The sequence below is a fragment of the Bombina bombina genome, chromosome 6, assembly GCF_027579735.1.
Source record: "Bombina bombina isolate aBomBom1 chromosome 6, aBomBom1.pri, whole genome shotgun sequence".
Lineage (NCBI taxonomy): Eukaryota > Metazoa > Chordata > Amphibia > Anura > Bombinatoridae > Bombina > Bombina bombina.
In genome coordinates, this window is record NC_069504.1 from 565,995,946 (window position 1) to 566,021,612 (window position 25,667).

At 41.4% G+C, this 25,667-nt stretch overlaps 1 protein-coding gene across 2 annotated transcripts in view; it reads right to left on the bottom strand.

Moving 5' to 3' along the window:
• Positions 1 to 25,667, bottom strand: part of ADAM10 (ADAM metallopeptidase domain 10) — an 853,517-nt gene that overhangs the window by 26,226 nt on the left and 801,624 nt on the right. For both annotated transcript variants that reach the window (XM_053717527.1, XM_053717526.1), the window contains exons 13-14: positions 18,567 to 18,675; positions 16,635 to 16,855 (exon numbers count right to left, since the gene is read on the bottom strand). In XM_053717527.1, coding sequence (XP_053573502.1) covers positions 16,635 to 16,855; positions 18,567 to 18,675 — 330 coding nt within the window. The remainder of the gene's footprint in view (positions 1 to 16,634; positions 16,856 to 18,566; positions 18,676 to 25,667) is intronic.

The following is a 25,667-nucleotide window of genomic DNA, read 5'->3' on the forward strand; positions in this document are numbered from 1 at the left end:
TTATCTTGAAACCAATTCTGTACCCTTCTGAAACAATGTTCTGAATCCAAAGATTGTGAACAGAATTGATCCAAATTTCTTTGAAAAAACGTAACCTGCCCCCTACCAGCTGAGCTGGAATGAGGGCCGCACCTTCATGTGGACTTAGAAGCTGGCTTTGCTTTTCTAGAAGGCTTGGATTTATTCCAGACTGGAGATGGTTTCCAAACTGAAACTGCTCCTGAGGATGAAGGATCAGGCTTTTGTTCTTTGTTGAAACGAAAGGAACGAAAACGATTATTAGCCCTGTTTTTACCCTTAGATTTTTTATCCTGTGGTAAAAAAGTTCCTTTCCCACCAGTAACAGTTGAGATAATAGAATCCAACTGAGAACCAAATAATTTGTTACCCTGGAAAGAAATGGAAAGTAGAGTCGATTTAGAAGACATATCAGCATTCCAAGTTTTAAGCCATAAAGCTCTTCTAGCTAAAATAGCTAGAGACATAAACCTGACATCAACTCTGATAATATCAAAAATGGCATCACAGAGAAAATTATTAGCATGTTGAAGAAGAATAATAATATTATGAGAATCATGATCTGTTACTTGTTGCGCTAAAGTTTCCAACCAAAAAGTTGAAGCTGCAGCAACATCAGCCAATGATATAGCAGGTCTAAGAAGATTACCTGAACACAGATAAGCTTTTCTTAGAAAGGATTCAATTTTCCTATCTAAAGGATCCTTAAACGAAGTACCATCTGACGTAGGAATAGTAGTACGTTTAGCAAGGGTAGAAATAGCCCCATCAACTTTAGGGATTTTGTCCCAAAATTCTAATCTGTCAGACGGCACAGGATATAATTGCTTAAAACGTTTAGAAGAAGTAAATGAATTACCCAAATTATTCCATTCTCTGGAAATTACTTCAGAAATAGCACCAGGAACAGGAAAAACTTCTGGAATAACCACAGGAGATTTAAAGACCTTATCTAAACGTTTAGATTTAGTATCAAGAGGACCAGAATCCTCAATTTCTAAAGCAATTAGTACTTCTTTAAGTAAAGAACGAATAAATTCCAATTTAAATAAATATGAAGATTTATCAGCATCAACCTCTGAGACAGAATCCTCTGAACCAGAAGAGTCATTAGAATCAGAATGATGATGTTCATTTAAAAATTCATCTGTATAAAGAGAAGTTTTAAAAGATTTTTTTATGTTTACTAGAAGGAGGAATAACAGACATAGCTTTCTTGATGGATTCAGAAACAAAATCTCTTACGTTATCAGGTACACTCTGAACATTAGATGTTGATGGAACTGCAACAGGTAATGGTACATTACTAAAGGAAATATTATCTGCATTAACAAGTTTGTCATGACAATTAATACAAACAACAGCTGGAGGAACAGCTACCAAAAGTTTACAGCAGATACACTTAGCTTTGGTAGTTCCAGCACCAGACAGCGATTTTCAGATGCAACGTGAGACATCTTGCAATATGTAAGAGAAAAAACAACATATAAAGCAAAATTGATCAAATTCCTTAAATGACAGTTTCAGGAATGGGAAAAAATGCCAATAAACAAGCTTCTAGCAACCAGAAGCAAAAGAAAAATGAGACTTAAATAATGTGGAGACAAAAGCGACGCCCATATTTTTTTAGCGCCAAATAAGACGCCCACATTATTTGGCGCCTAAATGCTTTCGGCGACAAAAATGACGCCACGTCCGGAACGCCGACATTTTTGGCGCAAAAGAACGTCAAAAATGACGCAACTTCCGGCGACACGTATGACGCCGGAAACAGAAAAGATTTGTTGCGCCAAAAAAGTCTGCGCCAAGAATGACGCAATAAAATAAAGCATTTTTAGCCCCCGCGAGCCTAACAGCCCACAGGGAAAAAAAGTCAAATTTTTAAGGTAAGAAAAATGATTGATTCAAATGCATTATCCCAAATATGAAACTGACTGTCTGAAAATAAGGAAATGTTGAACATCCTGAGTCAAGGCAAATAAATGTTTGAATACATATATTTAGAACTTTATTAAAAAAGTGCCCAACCATAGCTTAGAGTGTCACAGAAAATAAGACTTACTTACCCCAGGACACTCATCTACATGTTGTAGAAAGCCAAACCAGTACTGAAACGAAAATCAGCAGAGGAAATGGTATATATATATTTAAGAGTATATTGTCGATCTGAAAAGGGAGGTAAGAGATGAATCTCTACGACCGATAACAGAGAACCTATGAAATAGACCCCGTAGAAGGAGATCATTGCATTCAAATAGGCAATACTCTCCTCACATCCCTCTGACATTCACTGCACGCTGAGAGGAAAACCGGGCTCCAACCTGTTGCGGAGCGCATATCAACGTAGAATCTAGCACAAACTTACTTCACCACCTCCATAGGAGGCAAAGTTTGTAAAACTGATTTGTGGGTGTGGTGAGGGGTGTATTTGTAGGTATTTTGAGGTTTGGGAAACTTTGCCCCTCCTGGTAGGAATGTATATCCCATACGTCACTAGCTCATGGACTCTTGCTAATTACATGAAAGAAACATAATTTAAGAACTTACCTGATAAATTAATTTCTTTCATGGTGGCAAGAGTCCATGAGCTAGTGACGTATGGGAAATACATTCCTACCAGGAGGGGACAAAGGTTTCCCAAGCCTCAATTGCCTATAAACACACCTCCCACCTCACTCATACCTCAGTTTAACGTATAGCCAAGTTAGTGAGGTGTAAAAGCATAAAAAAAGAGGAAGAGGATAAAGTGCTTTATATAAAAAAAATCATAACCCCCCCAAAACTTGAGTGGGTCTCATGAACTCTTACCACCATGAAAGAAATTTATCAGGTAAGTTCTTACATAAATTAGGTTCTCTTCCATATAGGTGGAAAGAGTCCATGAACAATGACGAATGGGATATAATACCCAAGATGTGGAAGTCACTAGAGGGAGGGATAAAATAAAAACAGCTATTTCCGCTGAGAAATTAAATACAAAAATTAACAAAGTTTTCTTATATTTTTTTTAAAAAAAAAAAACCTCATTTCATAGGCACTAGAATCAAAAAGACAGCTGCCTGAAGAACCTTTATACCAAAGGCTGCTTCTGAAGAAGCAAACACATCAAAATGGTAACATTTAGTAAATGTATGCAAAGAAGACCAAGTTGCTGCTTTGCAAATTTGATCAACTGAAGCTTCATTCTTGAAAGTCAAGATGTGGCAACTGATCTAGTAGAATGAGCTGTAATTCACTGAGGCGGAGACTGCCCTGCCTCCAAATAAGCTTTGTGAATCAAAAGCTTCAACCAAGATGCCAAGGAAATGGCAGAGGTTTTCTGACCTTTTCTGGAACCAGAAAAATAAATAGACTAGAAGTCTTTCTGAAATCTTTAGTAGTCTCAACCACTGTTCCCTCTAAGACCAGTTTTTTGTGTGGCCCAGCAGTAAAACAGTTAATCAAGTAACCACACCCAGCAATTAGCAAACATTGCACAATGCAGACTGGAAGGTATGGCTCTCTTAATAACTGTTTCACTGCTGGGCCTCACAAAAAACTGGCCTTAGAGGGAACACTGGTCTCAAACATAATATTTCAAAGCTCTTACCACATCCAAAGAATGGAAAGACCTTTCAAGAGAATTCTTAGGATTAGGACAAAAGGAAGGAACAATAATTTCCCTATTGATGTTAAAATTCACAACTTTAGGTAAAAATATAAACAAAGTCAGCAAAACCGCTTTATCTGGGTGAAAAATCAGATAAGGAGACTCACAAGAGAGAGCAGACAATTCAGAAACTCTTCTAGCAGAAGAGATAGCCAAAAGAAATAAACCTTTCCAATAAAGTACTTTAATATCCAAAGAATTCATAGGCTCAAAAGGAGGAGCCTGCAAAATCTTTAAAACCAAATTGAGACTCCAAGGGGGAGAAATTGATTTAAGAAAAAAGGTTTGATACGAATTAAAGCCTGAAAAAAACATTTCATCGAAAGATTGCTAAGCTTCCTGATATTCACTAAGACAGAAAGAGCAGAAATTTGTCCTTTCAAAGTATTTGCAGACAAACCTTTATTCAAACCATCCTGAAGAAACCGTAGAATCCTAGGAATTCTAAAAGAATGCCAAGAATATTCATGAGTGGAACACCATGAAATATAGGTTTTCCAAACCTTATGATAAATCTTCCTTGAAACAGACTTACGAGCCTGTATCATAGTGTTAATTACCGAGTCAAAAAAACCTCTATGACTAAGAACTAAGAGTTCAATTTTCATGCCTTCAAATTTAGAGATTTGAGATCCTGATGGAAAACTGGGCCTTGAGACAGAAGGTCTGGTCTTATAGGAAGTGATCAAGGCTGGCAACTGGACATTGGGACAAGGTCCGCATACCAAAACCTGTGAGGTCATGCTGGTGCTATCAGAAACACATAAGATTGTTCAATTATGATCTTGGAGATCACCTTTGGAAGAACCAGAGGCGAAAAAATTTAAGCAGGTTGGTAAAACAAGGGAACTGCTAGAGCATCCATCATTTCCGCCTGAGGATCCCTGGACCTGGAAAGGTATCTGGGAAGATCTATTTCTGGAAGACCCCATATCTGTTGGAAAAACACATCTGGATGGAGAGACCACTCCCCCAGATGTAGAGAATGACGGCTGAAATAATCCGCTTCTCAATTGTCTACACCTGGGATATGAATTGCATAACAAAATTGGATTCCGCCCAAGAAAGTATCAGAGAAACTTCTTTCATTGCTAAAGGATTGCGAGTCCCCGTTGATAATTGAAATATGCCACTGTTGTGATATTGTCTGAAAACGAATGTAAAGTTCTCTCTTCAATAGAGGCCAAGCCTGAAGAGCTCTGAAAATAGCACAGAGTTGTAAAATATTGATTAGTAACCTCGCCTCTTGAGGATTCCAAACCCCTTGTGCTGTCAGAGACCCCCCAGACAGCTCCCCAAGCTGTAAGACTTTCATCTGTTGCGATTACAGTCCAGGAAGGACGAACAAAGGAGGCCCCTTGAACAATAAGGTGATGGTTTAACCACCAAGTCAGAAAACACAAATTATGCTTACCTAATAATTTTCTTTTCTTCAGATTGAAAGAGTCCACAGCTGCATTCATTACTTTTGGGAAATAAAAACCTGGCCACCAGGAGGAGGCAAAGACACCCCAGTCAAAGGCTTAAATACTCCTCCCACTTCCCTCATACCCCAATCATTCAGCCAAGGAACAAGGAACAGTAGAAGAAATATCTGGGTGAAAAGGTGCCAGAAGAATAAAAAATGCCCCACATAAAAAAAGACAGATGGGGAGCTGTGGACTCCTTCCATCTGAAAAAAAGAAAAATTATCAGGTAAGCATCATTTATGTTTTTCTTCCTAAATGGAAAGAGTCCACAGCTGCATTCATTACTTTTGGGAAAACAATACCCAAGCTATAGAGGACACTAAATGCCAAAATGGAAGGGTAGGATAGGCAGCCCCTTCTGAGGGCACCAGGCCTGAAAACCTATACCCAACAAAAAACTCTGCTTCGTCCAAAGCCGAGAAAACAAAAAAGGGACAAGGCCCCAAGGACACTGAGCAGCAGATAGCCCGAAAGCCTAGCTAGAGACCGCAACACCTCAGACACAACTGAGCCAACATTCCTCCGGGAGACACCGTCACCCAACAGTCGGTCCCCCACCACACACCCTTTACTAACAAAGGGAGCCCCCGCCGAAACTCCCAAAGGAATAAGGCAAGGAAGAAAAAAGGTTACCACAAACTCCATAAAAAGGAAAAACCCCCATCAACCAAGCTTGCAAGACCTAAATGGGTCATGCAACAAGGGGAGGCCACGCCTAATCCAAAAAGAAACCACAAGGTTTAGAACCGGTAGCAGAACAGAGAAAAAGTTCTCCCAACATCTTGCAAGGTTTGAAACAGCTGGCTAGCACTCGATCAAGGCGCAAACGCTGTAGCTGGTGTCAAAGAGCAACCCTTCACTTGCACCTGAGTCAAGAACACGCAGCCATCCTCAGGATGACACAGAAGAAATAATTGCTAGAAGCGGCTAAAAAAAATGTAGAGTGCTAAACGCTCTAGGCAACTTAAAGCGCTAGACCTACACATAGGTCTTGAAAATAAAAGGAGAGCCCAGAACTTCAACGAGTACCAATGTGTCCCCAAGATCCAAGAGAACAACGGATCTCAGGACCTACCCCCAGCTGGGCCAGCCCAAGCATCGGCAGGTCTGAAACCAGGGGACCAGAAAACCCCCAGGCTCAAACAACGAGCGGAAAAAAATGGCACAGCCATTACAATAGTGCTCTGGTGCCAACCCGAAATACCACATGGAGACCGTCGACAAGACCGTAGACCTAGAAATCTAGCTAAAGGCCCAACAGACTCAAGGCAGAACCAGCAACTCTCCAAATGGACAGAACAACCCAGAGAGCATACCCCTCTCCGAAATAGGTTAACCCTTCTGTCCTAACCTCTTGAAGCCAGGAGAAGCCCTAAGATAGAGCCCTAAAGAGGATATAAGCCCCCCTCCAAAGACAAAGGGGGCTGGAAAACGGGCCGGAAGTACAGAGCACCTGCCCCCAGGACACAGCCATACGCTGAACCGAGAGAACAAATCTCCAAACGCCCTGACCTGGAAGGAATCCTCTGAAGAATTTAACTGGCTAGCACACAGACAAGGTGACATAGCTGCAGTGGTTCCAAAGCGAACCCCCTTTGCTTGCAGAACAGTGAAGCTATCACACTCCTTCAGCAAGCCGACCAAGGCGAAAAGCAAGCCCAGGGGGCATCGGCAACCAGAAAAACCTGGTTAACTGAACCAGTTCAACCAAAGGACACCGCCCAAGTTTCCTGGAACTGGGGAACCCGGGACCAGCTCTAGATCCTAACAGTCCGGTACAACCCGCAAAGGGATCCACAAAGGAAACACTGAGAAAAACCTTAGCCACCGGAAGAACCAGAGCAAGGAGAGGTCCGAGCCCAAAAATAAACAAGAACCCGGAAACTGAAATCCCCCATCTGATATAAAACCAGACCCCCGGGAGATACCATACAATGTCCAAAGTAAAATGGACAACGAGAAAAACTCACAAGTCCCAACCAGAAGACGAGACCACCACCACTTGCCAGAGTCCAACGCTCCAAGGAGCTAAGGAAGCAAGACCGAAACAAGGTCACTAGAACCCTAGGCGCAATAGCCACACTACGACTAAGAACAAGGGGATACCTCGAGGAAAAAGTCACTTGAACAAAGGCTAGTCTCCACATCACCCCCAAAAAATTAGAGGAGAAGATGAAAGGAGGATGTGGAGCATTCCCCAGCTCCAAGGAAGAAACCCAAAACAGAGCTCAAGGAGACCACACTGCCCATGTCCCTACAAAGGAACTAACTCCTGAAGGGAACCAGGTCCCCCTAAGGAACCCGAGGAACGGACTAAGTCCAAAAGGTCTCAAGAAGAGAACCACAGAAAGAACAAGTCCAAGAAGGCCAAACCGCTCAGAACAGCGGTAAGGAGGTGCTAGGCCCCCAATCCTCCCAAGAGAGGAAAGAAACTCTAGGCCCCAAGGAAATCGGAGCAAAGAAAGTGATGCAGCGGAACTCCACTGACCCGGTCACCAGATTGAATGCTGAATAAGGACTGACACAATCCTCCCAGCCATACGGACCCTTTTAGAGTGTTTAGCTGAACTTTTATTAAAAACAAGAAAACACACAAATAATAATGTGAGCACTCAGCACCCCACCGGACCAGCTAGGGAGAACACAAGCGCCACGTGTCTGAATAAGCCACAGGACAGAAGATCTGAATCCCAGCAGGACCAGCCGCAGCTGGGGTCATAACTGTCAAGGTGGCTAAATCCTCCCTCAGAGGGTCAGTGGAGTACCGCTGCATCACTTTCTTTGCTAGGACTAACGAGTCCCTTAAACTTCAGAAGAAGCAACCAGAGAGAATCGATCCCAGAAGTTCCCTAAGGAAAAACATAATCGAAATTAAAAGACATCCTAAATGGATAAAGAAAATAAGGCAACCCGTAGGTTAACGCCCAGGAAGAAAGCAGGCATACCCGCAGGACCAGCCAAACGGAACCCTGATCTTCCAACAAAAAACTGGGAAAGATCTCAATAATCAGACAATTTGGAATTACGTCATCCCCTCATGTCTAATGAGGTGAGCCATTCGAAGTAGAAGACTGCGGATTCCCGTATCCATTAAGGATAGGATCCTCTAATAACTCAAAAACGTGTCAGTAAAATGCGCTATTCTGTAACAAAAGGCACAACATGCAAGGACAGCTACACCCGCAGGGAACTATATAGGCCCACCCCAGGCCGGTAGACCCGGGACGATCGGGCACGAGCACAAACGCAAATAAACGTCTGGACTTTGCAGAGACATAATTGCCAAAAATATGTGAAAGCGAAAATGATCTGCAACGTCTGGGGGTGAACAAGCCGCCCTGTAAGGAGGATAAACATAATCTGGGTTACCCGCAAGTGTAGTAGTAGGGAACACGTCTCCTGGAGGACAGAACCCCCAGAGTTGGATGGCTCAGCAGACCCCTGATTCCCCGAGCCCGAGGAACAGGGCGCTCTAATACAGCATATCAAACATAACTGATTGACCTGTGTCAATGGGGCCAATTCGCATTCTTCACAAGTTGAAGAATCTGAAATTTGAACAGTCTCAGCCTCCTCCATAACTAGATAGAGAAGATAATAATATGGACTAAGAAAAAACTTAAAACGGCACCTGACATCCACAATGGCTGGGGCACTCCAGAACCTGACACAAGCAGACTCTAATTTTTCAGTCGCCACACGGTCAGGAAATTGGAAATGGAAGACTAGAACGTCCAGTCTCATAAGGTCACGTCACTTCCAAAGGTCTTTATGTTCTAAGAGCCCAGTTAAAACTACACATAAGCAGATTGAATCACATAAACATGATTAAACCCACCCCTGTTCAATAACCCCCCCCTAGGGAGATATTAACCCTTGATTCCAAGATACTCACTGAGGCCCTATAAATATACTTAATAAACACCGCAAGATAGTTCCTTACGGGAAAACAAATAAGTTATAGTACATTCTGATGAAGTAAAATTAAACGATATTACCGGAATCTACGCCGTGGAACAGGAACACGGCTCTCCAAGTGTGACAAATAGTAGCAACGCCTCTGCCATGGACTTGAAAGAAGAAAGCAGGCAGCGAAGCAAAGTTAGACAACGCTGATTGCTTGTGGAGCTGTTAATAGGAGTCGGGATGGTTTTGAAGAAAAACTGCCTGCATCTCCGGACTCTTATCCAGGCCCTCACAGAGACTGATAGGATTACTTAAAACTCTCGTCCCATGTCGAAAAGTACCCTCCATAAGAGACAAAACAAACTTCTGAAACTTCTCTGCCAACCTCCTGGGACGAAAGGCAAAGAATGACTGGGAGTTGAGGGAAGTGGGAGGAGTATTTAAGCCTTTAGCTGGGGTGTCTTTGCCTCCTCCTGGTGGCCAGGTTCTTATTTCCCAAAAGTAATTAATGCAGCTGTGGACTCTTTCCATTTAGGAAGAAAACACACAAACACATCAGCAGTAGTACCAACCTTTTCTGTTAAATTAAGGGTATGAAGATCTATTCAATTTAGTGCTAAAGTGGACAGGGGTTTAGAGTTTAAAGGGACATGCAAGGATAAATTTAATTTAAATAGACCCATCTTGGGGGTGAAGCAAGGCAACTTGCAGAAGTCACAACTGTGCATGCAACCCACCAATAATACAGATGTAGATTATGTCATTCATTTTTGTTTGCACATGCCCTGAGAGTTGGTGAAATCTGTGCACTGCTAGGCCTCACAAATGTTACTTGTATGTTCTTTCACATTTTTAATTTTCATCAATCACCTTTAAACCTAAGGACTTCATTCCCAGAGTTTTTCCTCAGACAGGAAAACAAGGAAGTGAGTTTTTATTTGCATACTGGAGTTATAAGCTTTTTTAAAAAAAGGGGCTTAATTGTTTTATATAAAAGGCAATTTAAAAATATTATACATATTTTATAATCAAATATAACTCTGCAAACATAAGGCAGCTTGTCGCTGTCAATACAGCTGTGGCAGTTCATTTGAGGAAATTAGCAAATTATAATAAAGATAGAAGAAGAGACAAACATAGCTTATTGTGAAATATTTTTACATTTGTCATATTTGCTAATTCTAATCTAGTTTAATTTTGACTTTTGTCCCTTTAAACTATAGGTGCACTACCATGCTCCCATTATATTGAAACATGTTAAAGGGACACAACCCAAAATTTTTCTTTTGCGATTCAGAAAGAGCATGAATTTTTAAGCAACTTTCTAATTTACTCCTATTATCAAATTTTCTTTATTCTCTTGGTATCTTAATTTGAAATGCAAGAATCTAAGTTTAGATGCCGGCCCATTTTGGTGAACAACCTGGGTTGTCCTTGCTGATTGGTGGAAAAAATCCATCCACCAATCAAAAAGTGCTGTCCAGAGTTCTTAACCCAAAAAAACAGAATTTATGCTTACCTGATAAATTACTTTCTCCAACGGTGTGTCCGGTCCACGGCGTCATCCTTACTTGTGGGATATTCTCTTCCCCAACAGGAAATGGCAAAGAGCCCAGCAAAGCTGGTCACATGATCCCTCCTAGGCTCCGCCTTCCCCAGTCATTCGACCGACGTAAAGGAGGAATATGCATAGGAGAAATCATATGATACCGTGGTGACTGTAGTTAGAGAAAATAATTCATCAGACCTGATTACAAAACCAGGGCGGGCCGTGGACCGGACACACCGTTGGAGAAAGTAATTTATCAGGTAAGCATAAATTCTGTTTTCTCCAACATAGGTGTGTCCGGTCCACGGCGTCATCCTTACTTGTGGGAACCAATACCAAAGCTTTAGGACACGGATAATGGGAGGGAGCAAATCAGGTCACCTAGATGGAAGGCACCACGGCTTGCAAAACCTTTCTCCCAAAAATAGCCTCAGAAGAAGCAAAAGAATCAAATTTGTAAAATTTTGTAAAAGTGTGCAGTGAAGACCAAGTCGCTGCCCTACATATCTGATCAACAGAAGCCTCGTTCTTGAAGGCCCATGTGGAAGCCACAGCCCTAGTGGAGTGAGCTGTGATTCTTTCAGGAGGCTGCCGTCCGGCAGTCTCATAAGCCATCGGATGATGCTTTTAAGCCAAAAAGAGAGAGAGGTAGAAGTTGCTTTTTGACCTCTCCTTTTACCAGAATAATCAACAAACAAGGAAGATGTTTGTCTGAAATCCTTTGTAGCCTCTAAATAGAAGTTTAGAGCACGAACTACATCCAAATTGTGCAACAAACGTTCCTTCATTGAAACTGGATTCGGACACAAAGAAGGCACAACTATCTCCTGGTTAATATTTTTGTTAGAAACAACTTTCGGAAGAAAACCAGGTTTAGTACGCAAAACCACCTTATCTGCATGGAACACCAGATAAGGAGGAGAACACTGCAGAGCAGATAACTCTGAAACTCTTCTAGCAGAAGAAATTGCAACCAAAAACAAAACTTTACAAAATAATAACTTAATATCTACGGAATGTAAGGGTTCAAACGGAACCCCTTGAAGAACTGAAAGAACTAAATTGAGACTCCAAGGAGGAGTCAAAGGTTTGTAAACAGGCTTGATTCTAACCAGAGCCTGAACAAAAGCTTGAACATCTGGCACAGCCGCCAGCTTTTTGTGAAGTAAAACAGATAAAGCAGAAATCTGTCCCTTCAAAGAACTTGCAGATAATCCTTTCTCCAAACCCTCTTGTAGAAAGGATAGAATTTTAGGAATTTTTACCCTGTTCCATGGGAATCCTTTCGATTCGCACCAACAGATATATTTCTTCCATACTTTATGGTAAATTTTTCTAGTTACAGGCTTTCTAGCCTGAATAAGAGTATCAATGACAGAATCTGAGAACCCACGCTTTGATAAAATCAAGCGTTCAATCTCCAAGCAGTCAGTTGGAGTGAGGCCAGATTCGGATGTTCGAACGGACCTTGAACAAGAAGGTCCCGTCTCAAAAGTAGCTTCCATGGTGGAGCCGATGACATATTCACCAGGTCTGCATACCAAGTTCTGCGTGGCCACGCAGGAGCTATCAAGATGACCGAAGCCCTCTCCTGATTGATCCTGGCTACCAGCCTGGGAATATGAGGAAACGGTGGGAATACATAGGCTAGGTTGAAGGTCCAAGGTGCTACTAGTGCATCTACTAGAGTCGCCTTGGGATCCCTGGATCTGGACCCGTAGCAAGGAACCTTGAAGTTCTGACGAGACGCCATCAGATCCATGTCTGGAATGCCCCATAATTGAGTTATGTGGGCAAAGATTTCCGGATGGAGTTCCCACTCCCCCGGATGAAATGTCTGATGACTCAGAAAATCCGCTTCCCAATTTTCCACTCCTGGGATGTGGATTGCAGACAAGTGGCAGGAGTGAATCTCCGCCCATTGAATTACTTTGGTCACTTCTTCCATCGCCAGGGAACTCCTTGTTCCCCCCTGATGGTTGATATATGCAACAGTCGTCATGTTGTCTGATTGAAACCTTATGAATTTGGCCTTTGCTAGTTGAGGCCAAGCCTTGAGAGCATTGAATATCGCTCTCAGTTCCAGAATGTTTATCGGGAGAAGAGATTCTTCCCGAGACCATAGACCCTGAGCTTTCAGGGAGTTCCAGACCGCGCCCCAGCCCACCAGACTGGCGTCGGTCGTGACAATGACCCACTCTGGTCTGCGGAAGCTCATCCCTTGAGACAGGTTGTCCAGGGTCAGCCACCAACGGAGTGAATCTCTGGTCCTCTGATCTACTTGGATCGTCGGGGACAAGTCTGTATAATCCCCATTCCACTGTCTGAGCATGCACAGTTGTAATGGTCTTAGATGAATCCGCGCAAAAGGAACTATGTCCATTGCCGCAACCATCAAACCTATTACTTCCATGCACTGCGCTATGGAAGGAAGAAGAACAGAATGAAGTACTTGACAAGAGCTTAGAAGTTTTGATTTTCTGGCCTCTGTCAGAAAAATCTTCATTTCTAAGGAGTCTATTATTGTTCCCAAGAAGGGAACTCTTGTTGACGGGAATAGAAAACTTTTTTCTACGTTCACTTTCCACCCGTGAGATCTGAGAAAGGCTAGGACAATGTCCGTATGAGCCTTGGCTTGTGGCAGAGACGACGCTTGAATTAGAATGTCGTCCAAGTAAGGTACTACTGCAATGCCTCTTGGCCTTAGCACCGCTAGAAGGGACCCTAGTACCTTTGTGAAAATTCTTGGAGCAGTGGCTAATCCGAATGGAAGTGCCACAAACTGGTAATGCCTGTCCAGAAAGGCGAATCTTAGGAACCGATGATGTTCCTTGTGGATAGGAATATGTAGATACGCATCCTTTAAATCCACCGTGGTCATGAATTGACCTTCCTGGATGGTAGGAAGAATTGTCCGAATGGTTTCCATTTTGAACGATGGAACCCTGAGAAATTTGTTTAGGATCTTGAGATCCAAAATTGGCCTGAATGTTCCCTCTTTTTTGGGAACTATGAACAGATTGGAGTAAAACCCCATCCCTTGTTCTCCTAATGGAACAGGATGAATCACTCCCATTTTTAACAGGTCTTCTACACAATGTAAGAATGCCTGTCTTTTTATTTGGTCTGAAGACAATTGAGACCTGTGGAACCTTCCCCTTGGGGGTAGTTCCTTGAATTCCAGGAGATAACCTTGAGAAACTATTTCTAGCGCCCAAGGATCCTGAACATCTCTTGCCCAAGCCTGAGCGAAGAGAGAGAGTCTGCCCCCCACCAGATCCGGTCCCGGATCGGGGGCCAGCATCTCATGCTGTCTTGGTAGCGGTAGCAGGCTTCTTGGCCTGCTTACCTTTGTTCCAGCCTTGCATCGGTCTCCAGGCTGGCTTGGTTTGAGAAGAATTACCCTCTTGCTTAGAGGATGTAGAGTTTGAGGCTGGTCCGTTTCTGCGAAAGGGACGAAAATTTGTTTTATTTTTAGCCTTAAAAGACCTATCCTGAGGAAGGGCGTGGCCCTTTCCCCCAGTGATGTCTGAAATAATCTCTTTCAAGTCAGGGCCAAACAGCGTTTTCCCCTTGAAAGGGATGTTAAGCAATTTGTTCTTGGAGGACACATCCGCTGACCAAGACTTTAGCCAAAGCGCTCTGCGCGCCACAATAGCAAAACCTGAATTTTTCGCCGCTAATCTAGCTAATTGCAAAGTGGCGTCTAAGGTAAAAGAGTTAGCCAATTTAAGTGCTTGAACTCTGTCCATAACCTCCTCATAAGAAGATGCTTTATTGAGCGACTTTTCTAGTTCTTCGAACCAGAAACACGCTGCTGTAGTGACAGGAACAATGCATGAAATTGGTTGTAGAAGGTAACCTTGCTGAACAAACATCTTTTTAAGCAAACCCTCTAATTTTTTATCCATAGGATCTTTGAAAGCACAACTATCTTCTATAGGGATAGTGGTGCGTTTGTTTAGAGTAGAAACCGCCCCCTCGACCTTGGGGACTGTCTGCCATAAGTCCTTCCTGGGGTCGACCATAGGAAATAATTTCTTAAATATAGGGGGAGGGACAAAAGGTATGCCGGGCCTTTCCCATTCTTTATTTACAATGTCCGCCACCCGCTTGGGTATAGGAAAAGCTTCGGGGGGCACCGGGACCTCTAGGAACTTGTCCATCTTACATAATTTCTCTGGAATGACCAAATTGTCACAATCATCCAGAGTAGATAACACCTCCTTAAGCAGAGCGCGGAGATGTTCCAATTTAAATTTGAATGTAATAACGTCAGGTTCAGCTTGTTGAGAAATTTTTCCTGAATCTGAAATTTCTCCCTCAGACAAAACCTCCCTGGCCCCTTCAGACTGGTGTAAGGGCATGTCAGAACCATTATCATCAGCGTCCTCATGCTCTTCAGTATCTAAAACAGAGCAGTCACGCTTTCGCTGATAAGTGGGCATTTTGGCTAAAATGTTTTTAATAGAATTATCCATTACAGCCGTTAATTGTTGCATAGTAAGGAGGATTGGCGCACTAGATGCACTAGGGACCTCCTGAGTGGGCAAGACTGGTGTAGACATGGAAGGAGATGATGCAGTACCATGCTTACTCCCCTCACTTAAGGAATCAGTTTGGGCAACATTATTATCAGTGGCATCATTGTCCCTACTTTGTTTGTCACATTCATCACATATATTTAAATGGAGAGGAACCTTGGCTTCCGAACATACAGAACATCGTCTATCTGCTAGTTCAGACATGTTAATAGGCATAAACTTGATAACAAAGCACAAAAAAACGTTTTAAAATAAAACCGTTACTGTCTCTTTAAATTTTAAACTGAACACACTTTATTACTGAATATGCGAAAAAGTATGAAGGAATTGTTCAAAATTCACCAAAATTTCACCACAGTGTCTTAAAGCCTTAAAAGTATTGCACACCAAATTTGAAAGCTTTAACTCTTAAAATAACGGAACCGGAGCCGTTTTTACATTTAACCCCTATACAGTCCCTGGTATCTGCTTTGCTGAGACCCAACCAAGCCCAGAGGGGAATACGATACCAAATGACGCCTTCAATAAGCTTTTTCAGTGGATCTGAGCTCCTCACACATGCATCTGCATGCCTTGCTTCTCAAAAACAACTGCGCATTAGTGGCGCGAAAATGAGGCTCTGCCTATGACTAGAAAAGGCCCCCAGTGAAAAAGGTGTCCAATACAGTGCCTGCCGTTTTTTTAACAGAATTCCCAAGATTAAAATAACTCTCCAAAGTTATAAACCATTAAATATGCTTATAAAGTAATCGTTTTAGCCCAGAAAAATGTCTACCAGTCTTTAAAGCCCTTGTGAAGCCCTTTATTCTTATATTAAAAATTAAGAAAATGGCTTACCGGATCCCATAGGGAAAATGACAGCTTCCAGCATTACCAAGTCTTGTTAGAAATGTGTCATACCTCAAGCAGCAAAAGTCTGCTCACTGTTTCCCCCAACTGAAGTTAATTAATCTCAACAGTCCTGTGTGGAAACAGCCATCGATTTTAGTAACGGTTGCTAAAATCATTTTCCTCTTACAAACAGAAATCTTCATCTCCTTTCTGTTTCAGAGTAAATAGTACATACCAGCACTATTTTAAAATAACAAATTCTTGATTGAAGAATAAAAACTACATTTAAACACCAAAAAACTCTTAGCCATCTCCGTGGAGATGTTGCCTGTGCAACGGCAAAGAGAATGACTGGGGAAGGCGGAGCCTAGGAGGGATCATGTGACCAGCTTTGCTGGGCTCTTTGCCATTTCCTGTTGGGGAAGAGAATATCCCACAAGTAAGGATGACGCCGTGGACCGGACACACCTATGTTGGAGAAAGCTTAGATGGCTTTTATTTCAAATAAAGATAGCAAGAGAACGAAGAAAAATTGATAATAGGAGTAAATTAGAAAGTTGCTTAAAATTGCATGCTCTATCTGAATCACAAAAGAAAAAAATTGGGTTCAGTGTCCCTTTAAGAATTTGTGGGAGAGTATTTTTAAAGCAGTATGTCTCTCTACTTACCACAATCCACTCTGCAATATTTTCATACAATTCTGGGTTAAAAATGGCCTTTTTCAGTCTGGCTAATGGACCATCAGCATCCACCAATCGACATCGCATGAACACATCACAATATCCTTTAAAATCATTGCAGGGTGAACCAGGCTGCAATGTAATAGTTTTGCCTCTAAAGTGAGCTTTCCAAACCTCTGAACCAGTGCTGGCACAAGTATGTGCTTTCACTGCAAAAAAAAATTACAATGACAGAAATGTGATATTATATACTACTTCAGAGATGACTCTTCAGTGCGTAAAATATTAAATGTAAAACATGTAAAATAAAATATACATAAGTAGACCATATGGCTTATGTTCCAATGTATGGTTTTGGTTATATTCAGAAACCATTCATAAATCAGCCCTGTGATTTTGTTAGTCTCTATAACTGAATAAGATACATAACTAGTAACTGTATATTCATTTAGATAGAATACTATGGCAGGATTTTGATCAGGGATGCATGGGAAGAAAATATGTTCTCTTACAACAGGAATGCACGATATACAAATAAATAAAAAATAATTAAGTATGTTAAACTTAAAAGGTACATTCCGGTCAAAATTGATTTGCACATAGATAAATTACATCTATGAAGGAACAATAATTTCCCTATTATGTTAGAATTCACAACTTTAGCTAGGTATTTTCAATGCACCCGCATTTTAAATATTGGAACTGCATAGAGCGCCAGTGGGACTTATATCATGTCAACAAATTGATTAATAGATGGTACAAGCACCTTATGCTTTCTGAGCAAGCGCTGTATTTAAAATGCTGGTGCCCGGAACATACTTAAATAAACATTTGATACAGCTATAGCTTTTATTAGAAGTATTTTTTACTAATACAAGTACAGGTGGCCCTCGTTTTACAACGGTTCAATTTAGACCGTTTCAGAATAACAACCTTTTTTCCAGTCATGTGACTGCTATTGAAAAGCATTGAGAAGCAGTGCATTAATTAAAATAGCCAGTAGGTGGAGCTGCCCGCTTGTGTTGCAGCAAAGCCAAGCAAGCTGAAATGAATCAGTTTAACCAGACCTGAGCTATCGAGCAGATTTCAAAGGAACAAGATCTTCCTGTCTATATCTCAGTCCAGACTGGAATGCATAGAAAGAACTGTTTGCAGAAAAATACAAGTGAAGTCTGTGTTGTGTGATTATTTTATTAGCTTTATAATGCTGTTTAGCAAATGTTTTTGTTTATTTAACTTAGTTTATTTATATATTCTGTGTTGTGTGATTATTTTATTAGGTTTATAATGCTGTCTAGCATTTAAAGTCTTCATTTCAAAGCTTTTAAAATAATGTATTAGGTGTTACTTATGACAATTTTGAGAGGGGCCTGGAACCTATCTCCCTCACTTCCCATTGACTTACATTATAAACTGGGTTTCAATTTACAACAGTTTCGATTTACAACCATTCCTTCTGGAACCTAACCCCGGCATAAACTGAGGGCTACCTGTATATTACAAAAATGCTTCTATTCTAAACTTAGCAGTTCAAGTCTATAACAGCATTGTTTAAAGGAATATAAAACCCCAATTTTTTTCTCTCATGATTCAGATAGGAGTACAAAGGTGCTTAAAATTGCACGCTCTATTATCAATTTTTCTTTGTTCCCTTGGTATCTTTATTTGAAAAGCCACCAATCGGCAAGCGCTACCCAGTTTGCTGAACCAAAAATGGGCCGGCTCCTAAGCTTACATTCCTGCTTTAAAAAAAAAGAAAGATACCAAGAGAACGAAGAAAAATTAATAGGGGTAAATTAGAAAGTTTCTTAAAATTAAATGCTCTATCTGAATCATGAAAGAAAACATTTGGGTTTAAAATCCCTTTAAATAGTAAGCTGACATATTTCATAATTCACATTTATTATTAAAGCATCTCACTTTTCTCCATGCAGCAGACATGACACAGCTCTTTGTCATCCTTTCCGTCTGTACTGGCACATGTGCATTCTTCTAATCCATACCGCTCACATATAGAGCCTGCACATTGCTAGAGAAGATGAGAGGGATATGAAAAAAAGAGTCAAGAAACTGAGTGACTAATTGTTATTTTAGAAATGGAAGGAATAATAATTACTTCTGCTACTATAATAAGATCATGTATATCAAAATTAGTTAAGACAGTCTGCTTTAGATATGCTCCTAATTATTTTAAACATGATGGTGTATGTTTTGAGTATAGCTATACTAACAGAGGTGACAACCTTTATGCTTTTATTATATTATGGGGTCTTGTTTTTGCACAAAATGTGTAGCCATTCACATTTTTGCCAACTATATAATCAGCAGATATGGAAAAACTGTCAAAATGCACTGAGATAACAGGCAGCCTTCAATGGTTTAGAATAGCATATGGGCCTACCTAGGTTTAGCTTTCAACAAAGAACACATAGAGAACAAAGCAAATTTGATGATAAAAGTAAATTGGAAAGTTGTTTAAAATTACATGCCCTGTCTGAATCCTAATATTTTAATGTTGACTACACTGTCCCTTTAATTAAAAAAACATAATATATGTAAGAACTTACCTGATAAATTCATTTCTTTCATAGTGGCAAGAGTCCATGAGCTAGTGACGTATGGGATATACATTCCTACCAGGAAAAGGCAAAGTTTCCCAAACCTCAAAATGCCTATAAATACACATCCCACCTCACTCATACCTTAGTTAACGTGTAACCAAGAAGTGAGGTGTAAAAGGAGGAGTAAAAAGCATACAAAAAGAGGAACTGGAAAAAATATAGTGCTTTATACAAAAAATCATAACCACAAAAAATAGGGTGGGTCTCATGGACTCTTGCCACTATGAAAGAAATTAATTTATCAGGTAAATTCTTACAAAAATTATGTTTTCTTTCATGTAAATATCAAGAGTCCATGAGCTAGTGATGTGGAAATCCACGAGTCACTAGAGAGGGAGGGATAAAATAACAGCTAAATCCGCTGAGAAATTAAATCCAAATTTTTTTTTAGGTTTTCTTAAAAATTTTGAAAAAACTCAAATTAAAGGCACTAGAATCAAACAAACAACTGCCTGAAGAACCTTTCTATCAAAGGCTGCTTCCAAAGAAGCAAACACATCAAAATGGTAAAATTTAGTAAAAGTATGCAAAGAAGACCAAGTTGCTGCTTTGCAAATTTGATCAACTGAAGCTTCTTTCTTGAAAGCCCAAGAAGTGGAAACTGATCTAGTAGAATGAGCTGTAATTCTCTGAAGCGGAGACTCCAAATAAGCTTTGTGAATCAAAAGTTTCAAACAAGATGCCAGAGCAATGTCAGAGGCTTTTTGACCTTTCCTGGAGCCAAAGAAAATAACAAATAGACTAGAAGTCTTTCTGAAATCTTTAGTAGGCTCAACATGATATTTCAAAGCTCTTACCACATCCAAAGAATGTAAAGACCTTTCAAGAGTATTCTTAGGATTAGGACACAAGGAAGGAACAACAATTTCCCTATTAATGTTGTTAGAATTCACAACTTTAGGCAAAAATTTAAATGAAGTCTGCAAAACAGCTTTATCTTAATGGAAAATCAGATAAGGAGACTCGCAAGAGAGAGCGGACAATTCAGAAACTCTTCTAGCAGAAGAGATAGCCAAAAGAAATAACACTTTCCAAGAAAGTAATTTCATATCCAGAGAATGCATAGGCTCAAAAGGAGGAGCCTGTAAAATCTTCAAAACCAAACTGAGACTCCAAGGAGGAGAAATAAATTTAATAGCAGGTTTGATATGAATCAATTAAATAAAGAGAAGCGCTCAACCTGGGAACGAGCAATAGCATAATAGCTTGTTCTGTGGCTAGTTAAAACCCTAGAAGCAGCCTCTTTTTGCTCAACATGTGCCTTTCACAGAGAAGAACTTTCCTGTAGCATATCTGTCTGATCCTGACTTAATAGTGCAGTCCAGCCCCGAAATACCAGGCAATCCTTCTCTGAATGAGAGAAACGGCAAAACCCCAGACGTACGTTTCGGCCTATTGTGGGCCTCGTCAGTGAGATGCAGCCATATCCCTCTAGTCACACTGAGCAACGGGTCCACGTCTGGAGACTTCCCTAAGTGTCATAATATTTCCTGATATGCTTCAGGAAAGTTCTTCTCTGTGAAAGGCACATGTTGAGCAAAAAGAGGCTGCTTCTTGGGTGGTAACTAGCCATAGAACAAGCTATTATGCTATTGCTCGTTTCCAGGTTGAGCGCTTTTCTCTTTTTATTTATGCAAATTATGACATTTTGGGAAGTCTCCCTAAGTGTGATGCGGGAATCCAGACGTGGACCCGTTGCTCAGAGTGCCTAGAGGGATATGGCTGCACCTCACTGACGAGGCCCACAATAGGCCGAAACGTACGTCTGGGGTTTTGCTGTTTCTCTCGTTCAGAGAGGGATTGCCTGGTATTTCAGGGCTGGACTGTACTGTAAAGTCAGGATCAGACAGATATGCTTCAGGGAAGTTCTTCTCTGTGAAAGGCACAGGTTGAGCAAAAAGAGCCTGCTTCTTGGGTGGTAACTAGCCATAGAACAAGCTATTATGCTATTGTTCGTTTCCAGGTTGAGCGCTTCTCTCTTTTTATTTATTGATATGAATCAAAGCCTGAACAAAACAGTGAATATCAGGAAGTATAGCAATCTTTCTATGAAATAAGACAGAAAGAGCAGAAATTTGTCCTTTCAAAGTATTTACAGACAAAACCTTATCCAAACCATCCTGAAAGTATGTCAAGAATAATTATGAGTGGAACACCATGAATGTTTCTCTGACTCCGTAATTAAGCGTTCAATTTCCATGCCTTCAAATTTAGAGATTTGAGATCCTGATGGAAAACTGCGCCTTGAGACAGAAGGTCTGGTCTTATAGGAAGTGACCAAGGCTGGCAACTGGACATTTGGGCAAGCTCCGCATACCAGAACCTGTGAGGCCATGCTGGTGCTATCAGAAACACATAAAATTGTTCCATTGTGATCTTTGAGATCACTCCCAGAGGTGAAAAAAAAGTAAGCAGGTTGGTAAAACCATAAAACAGCTAGAGCATTCATCATTTCCGCCTGAGAATCCCTGGACCTGGAAAGGTATCTGGGAAATTTCTTGTTTAGACGAGAGGCCATCAGATCTATGTCTTGAAGACCCCACATCTGCACAATCTGATAGAACACATCTGGATGGAGAGACTACTCCCCTGATGTAGAATCTGACAGCTAAGATAATCCGCTTCCAAATTGTCTACACATGGTATATGAAACGCAGTGATTAGAAAAGAATTGGATTCCGCCCCAGAAAGTATTAGAGATACTTCTTTTTTATTGCTAGGGGACCATGAGTCCCCCCTTGATGATTGACATATACCACTGTTGTGACATTGTCTGTTTGAAACCGAATATACGATTCTCTCTTAATAGAGGCCAAGCCTGAAGAGCTCTGAAAATAGCACAGAGTTCTATGATATAGATTGGTAACCTCGCCTCTCGAGGATTCAAAACTCCATGTGCTGTCAGAGACCCCCAAACAGCTCCCCAACCCGAAAGACGTGCATCTGTTATGATCACAGTCCAGGTAGGACAAACAAAGGAGGCCCCTTAAACAATAAGGTGATGGTATAACCACCAAGTCAGAGAGAGTGGAGAGTTGGGATTTAAGTATATCAGTTGTAATAACTGACCATTGGTGCTACATGCAAAACTGTAGAGGTCTCATATGAAAACAAGCAAAAAAGATTGTGTCCGATACTGCAAACATGAGACCTAAAACTTCCATGAACATAGCCACTGAAGCGATGATAAGAGACTGAAGTTTTAGACAAGCTGAAACCAATCTCAAGCGTCTCTTTTCTGTTAGGGATAGAGTCATGGACACTGAATCTATCTGGAAATCTATTGAGCTAGTACCAAGATATTGTCCAAATAAGGAAACACCGTAATACCCTGCTTTCTGATTAAATATAGAAGGGAACCTAAAACTATTAAGAATATTATTGGTGCTGTTGCAAGGCCAAACGAAAGAGCAACAAATTGGTAATGCTTGTTTAGAAAAACAAAATGTATGCTTACCTGATAAATTTCTTTCTTTTGCGATGTACCACGGTTTCATCCTTACTTGTGGGATATTATCCTTCCCAACAGGAAGTGGCAAAGAGAGCACCCACAGCAGAGCTGTCTATATAGCTCCCCCCTTAACTCCACTCCCCAGTCATTCGACTGAAGGCCAAGGAAGAAAAAGGAGAAACTATAAGGTGCAGAGGTGACTGAAGTTTTTAATAAAAAATACTAACAGTCTAGAAAAGACAGGGCGGGCCGTGGACTCGGTACATCGCAAAAGAAAGAAATTTATCATCAGGTAAGCATAAATTTTGTTTTCTTTTGCAAGATGTACCGAGTCCACGGTTTCATCCTTACTTGTGGGATACCAATACCAAAGCTTTAGGACACGGATGAAGGCAGGGACAAGACAGGAACCTAAACAGAAGGCACCACTGCTTGCAAAACCTTTCTCCCAAAAATAGCCTCCGAAGAAGCAAAAGTATCAAATTTGTAAAATTTTGAAAAGGTATGGAGCGAAGACCAAGTCGCAGCCTTACAAATCTGTTCAACAGAAGCATCATTTTTAAAAGCCCATGTGGAAGCTACCGCTCTAGTAGAATGAGCTGTAATCCTTTCAGGAGGCTGCTGTCCAGCAGTCTCATAAGCCAAACGGATGATGCTTTTCAGCCAAAAGGAAAGAGAGGTAGCCGTAGCCTTTTGACCCCTACGCTTTCCAGAATAGACAACAAAGAAGATGTTTGACGAAAATCTTTGTTTGCCTGCAAATAAAACTTCAAAGCACGAACTACGTCCAAGTTGTGCAACAGACGTTCCTTCTTAGAAGAAGGATTAGGACACAGAGAAGGAACAACAATTTCCTGATTGATATTCCTGTTAGTAACAACCTTAGGTAGGAACCCAGGTTTGGTACGCAAAACCACCATATCAGCATGGAAAACAAGATAAGGCGAGTCACATTGTAATGCAGATAGTTCAGAAACTCTTTGAGCTGAAGAGATAGCAACTAGGAACAGAACTTTCCAAGATAGAAGCTTAATATCTATGGAATGCATGGGTTCAAACGGAACCCCCTGAAAAACTTTAAGAACTAAATTTAGACTCCATGGCGGAGCAACAGGTTTAAACACAGGCTTAATTCTAGCTAAAGCCTGACAAAAGGCCCGAACGTCTGGGACATCTGCCAGACGCTTGTGCAACAGAATAGACAGAGCAGATATCTGTCCTTTTAGGGAACTAGCTGACAAACCTTTCTCTTGGAGAAAAGACAAAATCCTAGGAATCCTGATTTAACTCTATGAGTAGCCTTTGGATTTGCACCAAAAATGATATTTACGCCATATCTTATGATAGATTTTCCTGGTAACAGGCTTTCGAGCCTGAATCACGGTATCTATGACCGACTCAGAGAAACCCCGCTTTGATAGAATCAAGCGTTCAATCTCCAAGCAGTTAGTTGCAAAGAAATTAGATTTGGATGCTTGAATGGACCTTGAATCAAAAGGGCCTATCTCAGTGGCAGAGTCCATGGTGGAAGAGATGACATGTCCACCAGGTCTGCATACCAAGTCCTGCGTGGCCACGCAGGCGCTACCAAAATCACTGAAGCTCTCTCCTGTATGATTCTGGCAATCAGACGCGGAAGGAGAGGGAAAGGTGGAAACACATAAGCCAGGTTGAACAACCAGGGTACTGCTAGAGCATCTATCAGTACTGCCTGAGGATCCCTTGACCTTGATCCGTAACAAGGAAGTTTGGCGTTCTGACGAGACGCCATCAGATCCAATTCTGGTGTGCCCCATAGCTGAACCAGTTGAGCAAACACCTCCGGATGGAGTTCCTACCCCCCCAGATGAAAAGTCTGACGACTTAGAAAATCTGCCTCCCAGTTCTCTACTCCTGGGATATAGATCGCTGAAAGATGGCAAGAGTGAGTCTCTGCCCATCGGATTATCCTGGAAACTTCTATCATCGCTAAGGAACTCCTTGTTCCCCCCTGATGATTGATATAAGCTACAGTCGTGATGTTGTCCGATTGAAATCTGATGAATCCGGCCGAAGCCAGCTGAGGCCACTCCTGAAGAGCATTGAATATCGCTCTTAATTCCAGAATATTTATCGGTAGGAGAGCCTCCTCCTGAGTCCACAATCCCTGTGCTTTCAGGGAATTCCAGACTGCACCCCAGCCCAGTAGTCTGGCGTCCGCCGTCACTATAACCCACGTAGGCCTGCGGAAACACTTTCCCCGGGACAGGTGATCCTGTGACAACCACCAAAGAAGAGAGTCTCTGGTCTCTAGATCCAGATTTATCTGAGGAGATAAATCTGCATAATCCCCATTCCACTGTCTGAGCATGCATAGTTGCAGTGGTCTGAGATGTAAGCAAGCATATGGAACTACGTCCATTGCCGCTACCATTAAACCGATAACCTCCATGCACTGAGCCACTGACGGCCGAGGAATGGAATTAAGAGCTCGGCAGGTAGTTAAAATTTTTGATTTCCTGACTTCCGTCAGAAATATTTTCATTTCTACCGAGTCTATCAGAGTCCCTAGAAATGAAACTCTTGTGAAAGGGGAAAGAGAACTCTTTTGGATGTTCACCTTCCACCCATGAGATCTTAGAAAGGCCAACACTAAGTCCGTGTGAGACTTGGCTAGTTGGAAAGTCGACGCTTGAATTAGGATGTCGTCTAGATAAGGCGCCACTGCTATGCCCCGCGGCCTTAGGACCGCCAGAAGGGACCCTAGCACCTTTGTGAAGATTCTTGGCGCCGTGGCCAACCTGAAGGGAAGAGCCACAAACTGTTAATGCTTGTCCAGAAAGGCAAACCTGAGGAACTGGTGATGATCTTTGTGGATAGGAATGTGTAGATACGCATCCTTTAAGTCCACGGTGGTAATATATTGACCCTCCTGGATCATTGGTAAAATAGTCCGAATGGTCTCCATCT